Source organism: Fulmarus glacialis, unplaced genomic scaffold (assembly GCF_000690835.1).
Source record: "Fulmarus glacialis isolate BGI_N327 unplaced genomic scaffold, ASM69083v1 scaffold4346, whole genome shotgun sequence".
Classification (NCBI taxonomy): Eukaryota; Metazoa; Chordata; class Aves; order Procellariiformes; family Procellariidae; genus Fulmarus; species Fulmarus glacialis.
The window spans coordinates 7446-11294 of NW_009219894.1; the positions used below are offsets into that span (position 1 = coordinate 7446).

At 37.8% G+C, this 3849-nt stretch overlaps 1 protein-coding gene across 1 annotated transcript in view; it reads left to right on the top strand.

The window, feature by feature from the left end:
• Window positions 1-3849, top strand: part of TOLLIP (toll interacting protein) — a gene marked incomplete at its 5' end in the record, with an annotated part of 17717 nt that overhangs the window by 2696 nt on the left and 11172 nt on the right. The window contains 2 exons of the mRNA XM_009580538.1: window positions 1465-1647; window positions 3057-3209. Coding sequence (XP_009578833.1) covers window positions 1465-1647; window positions 3057-3209 — 336 coding nt within the window. The remainder of the gene's footprint in view (window positions 1-1464; window positions 1648-3056; window positions 3210-3849) is intronic.

Genomic DNA, 3849 nt, shown 5'->3' on the forward strand with positions numbered 1-3849 from the left:
GAATGCTGTGGGAATCTTGGCTGCGTATTGAGGCATGTGGCATTCCGGGTAGGAGACTACCACGGTATAGTTAACCTGTGGAACATGAAAAGCTGGTTTAAGTCTTTTGTATTTAAATATGTGTTGATAAAGTATATAGAGCAGCATGCCTTAATTCCTGTGCTAATAAACTGGTGGAAGATCGGAAAATGTTTTTGGGAAGGTAACTTACTGCTTTTTTTTCCTTACAGATATATAGGAATGGTGGTGAGTTTGTCTAAGCACAGTTGATTGTGTCCTCTTAAATTACTAGACAGACAATTTATATGCCTTTTTTTCTTTTGGTGAAGTTTCATGGTAAGATGCTTAATCTCGGGACTTCAGAGTCTAGAAAGCGCATAATTTAGGTGCCAACTTTCCTACTTTAATTGTTAAGCCCACATTTACAAGGAACAGTTTGAGACATTTCTCACCAGCTCTACTGTATGAATTACTGAACCAACATGTGTCCTGAAGGAGAAAAGAGCTTTCCAGGCCAGAGCTGCAGCCATTGTGACTAAATCTTATGCAAGTTTCAACTGTTCCAGTTCTTTAAATTTCCTGTAGGTGGGAGGCATCCTAGGCACCACAAATGTCCTGTAGGTGGGAGGCATCCTAGGCACCATATTTCGTTACTTGTCTTACTATAGAAAGAACTATAGGCTGTTTAGTACAGGTCAGAGAAACAGCATGTCCAAAAAGTCGGATTTCTACTTTGGCACAGCTATGCAACAGTACTCAGTGTTGTCTTCAGGACTGTCATCAACTTGTTTTGTTCTATTCCTCTGATACTACAGCAAAAGTATGTTGGATATCTTCTGCTTCTATACAGCATCTGTTTTTATAGTAACGTAGAACTTAAGTTGCCCACTGAATTAAGTAGTATCAAATACACACACTGAATTAAGTAAGTTTTTTAATCACTTTGAAAAGTATGATCTGCTAGATTTTATCTCAATTGAACTGCTTTTGCAGTTTGTGCTTTCCTATTGTGTGATGTTCGTGAAGCTACTGGATCTCTGTATTTCATCCTTTAAAAGTACTTCAGTGAAAGAGGACAGGCTACCTGTCGCATTAAGTTTATGATTGTATATTGGAAAGCAGATACTTAGGCAAAAATTGAACTTACTACTATTTCCTTGTAATCAGGTATCGTTTAGTTTGGAATGAAGTAACTTATTTTAGCTATGGTGAAGATGTGTATTTTCTATAACAGAAGGTTAAAAAGAGATTCCCTTTTCACGGTCTCCCAGACATTTAATGGTGTCATTGGCTGTTCTGTGTTTTAATCTGAATGCTGTTTTTCTTAATTTTTTTTTTTCCTGTCTACCTCATAATTGAATCTAGACCTTTGTTCAACATCTGATTCTCTTTGTGAACTAATAGTAATTAACTTCTCAAGTTAATGTAAATATTATACACTTATAGGCTTTCTTTTCTTTCCAGGCAAAATTGGCAAAGAACTATGGAATGACCCGCATGGATCCATATTGTCGAATACGGCTGGGGTATGCTGTGTATGAAACTCCAACAGCACATAATGGAGCCAAGAACCCCCGCTGGAACAAAGTTATTCAATGCACTGTGCCCCCGGGTGTGGACTCTTTTTATCTGGAGATATTTGATGAGGTCAGAACTACTATCTATTTTTCATCCCCTCTCCATCTCCTGTTTGGACTGAGGTTTGGGTGGAATCTTGCAAAAAAGGATTGAGTTACCAAAGGCTGTTTCTTCGCTGTGCTCTCTGGGAGGTGATGGAAGTTTTTCAGAATCCCAAGAGCAGCAATGCATAAGGCTTCGCTCTTTCCCAAGAACGTCCGAGCTGTTACTTTTCCTTTGGTAGCTGATAAGGGGCCTTAGCAGGGTTCCTTGCAAAGGAAGAGAAGCAAAAATGTCTGAGTGGTGTTTAAGCTCTTCTTCGCTATCACAATGCCCTGCAGCCTTGTATTCTGTACTGTCCCTATTAAAAATAGCTTGTTTATACAATGCTGTTTTACTCAGAAATTCTTCAGTGTTGTTCTAACCCAGGAGGAGCTTGGAAGCTTTCCCAAGCTCGGAAATGCTGAGAATAAAACTGTCAGATATAGACTGTGTGTAGTCACTAAGATTTATTAGCAGAAACATAACTTAATCTATACTTGCCTGAATTTCATTCCAAGTGGGCATGTAGGCACTTGTCTATGCTTTACTTAAGACACAGTGGTAATAAATACCTAACCTCTGAACAATTTCATTTTCTTAGAGATTGAATGGGTCTGATTAACAGCTCTGGTAGGTAATCTGCTCTGCAAAGCTTTTCTAGAAGAGTACTATCTTGAATTCTAGTGTGGTGTTCTGCTAGATGTTGCTATTGTTGGCAGCAGGGAGTATGTGCCTGCATCTCAGCTGTTCCAGTTCAGGATATTGACTTGGACTTAGCACAAACATACCTTCTTGAATGATTTAAACTAAGAGTCTACAACTGAGGCTAAAGTCGGTGGTTTGCCTTTTTTGCTGCCTCTCTTACTGTGTGTAGTAAAACTTGACGCTGCACCAGCTGTGTGGTCATTACACAAGTGAGGCTTTTGGATGCTATTTTGTGGGCTTAGTTGATTGGTTGAAGTGTCTGTTCCATTGCTGCAACAGGGGTGGCAGATCAGTACTTGTATCTGCTCTTGAACTACTGGAGTTCACAGCCTATCATAGTAGTGTAAACAGAAGCTGTTTACATTCATTTAATGGCCTCTGATATGATGTCGCTAGATTCACACAACTAGTATGTTGTATTTTGAGAAGTGTTCTGCCTCAGGTTTTCAATTTCTTATTATTAAATATCTGCAATCAATCTATAATCCCACTTAAAGCATCATTCATCCTTGTTGGAAAGGAGATGGCTAAAATATTACCGACACTTTAGTAATTTCAAAAGGAATAACTTAAAAATAAAATTGGCAAAATGAAGTAGCATGGAACTGAAGAAAGTGTTAGTCAAGAATAATTAAGATATTGGTTTTTTTCAGGACAATTAACTTGATAATATTTTTTAAATTATATTCCAGCGGGCCTTTTCAATGGATGACCGCATCGCTTGGACACACATTACAATTCCTGAGTCTCTGAAACAAGGAAACGTGGAGGATGAATGGTATAGCCTGAGCGGAAGGCAGGGTGATGACAAAGAAGGAATGATTAATCTGGTTATGTCGTATACGGTAAGCCAAGTTTGGGGTGGGAGGAGGAAAGGAGAGAATCTTCTTGGGTAGTGGGAGGGAAGTATTTTAGTTTGAGGTAGAAGTAGTTCCATTGTACCTTACTGGGTGTTTGTGTGTGTTAGCATTTAAAATAATTACACTTTACTTTGGGAATAGCAGTCAAAAATATTAGTTAAGGCAGTAAATACTTTTTGCTGAGGTGGTAAATGGGTATTTATTTATCTGGTTTTGCAATTACAAAAATTCAGCATATTCCTGTGCTAATAGAAGTATAAAAAAGAAATCCTCAGTCAAATGGTCCGTTGTCATTTCTAATTTAATAATAATAATAACAATAATTATTATTATTTTTAAAAAGCTTAATGGAATCTAACAATAACTTATTTTTCCCCTAAATCTTTAGATAAGGGGAATGTCAATTTAAAAGCAAAAATAATGGAAACTCTTCTCTGTTCTTTCAGGATAGTTTGAATGCTCTTTCTGCTGATTTTGTTTTTTACTTCCATTCTGGTTCATTTGGTGCTCCTAGTCATGAACTGCTCACTTACACTGGTCCATTTAGCAGCTCATGGACTATTCTGTCATCTGTCACTTAAGTAGCTGTTGGATAAGTAGCTGTTGGATAGCATGTGTAACATGT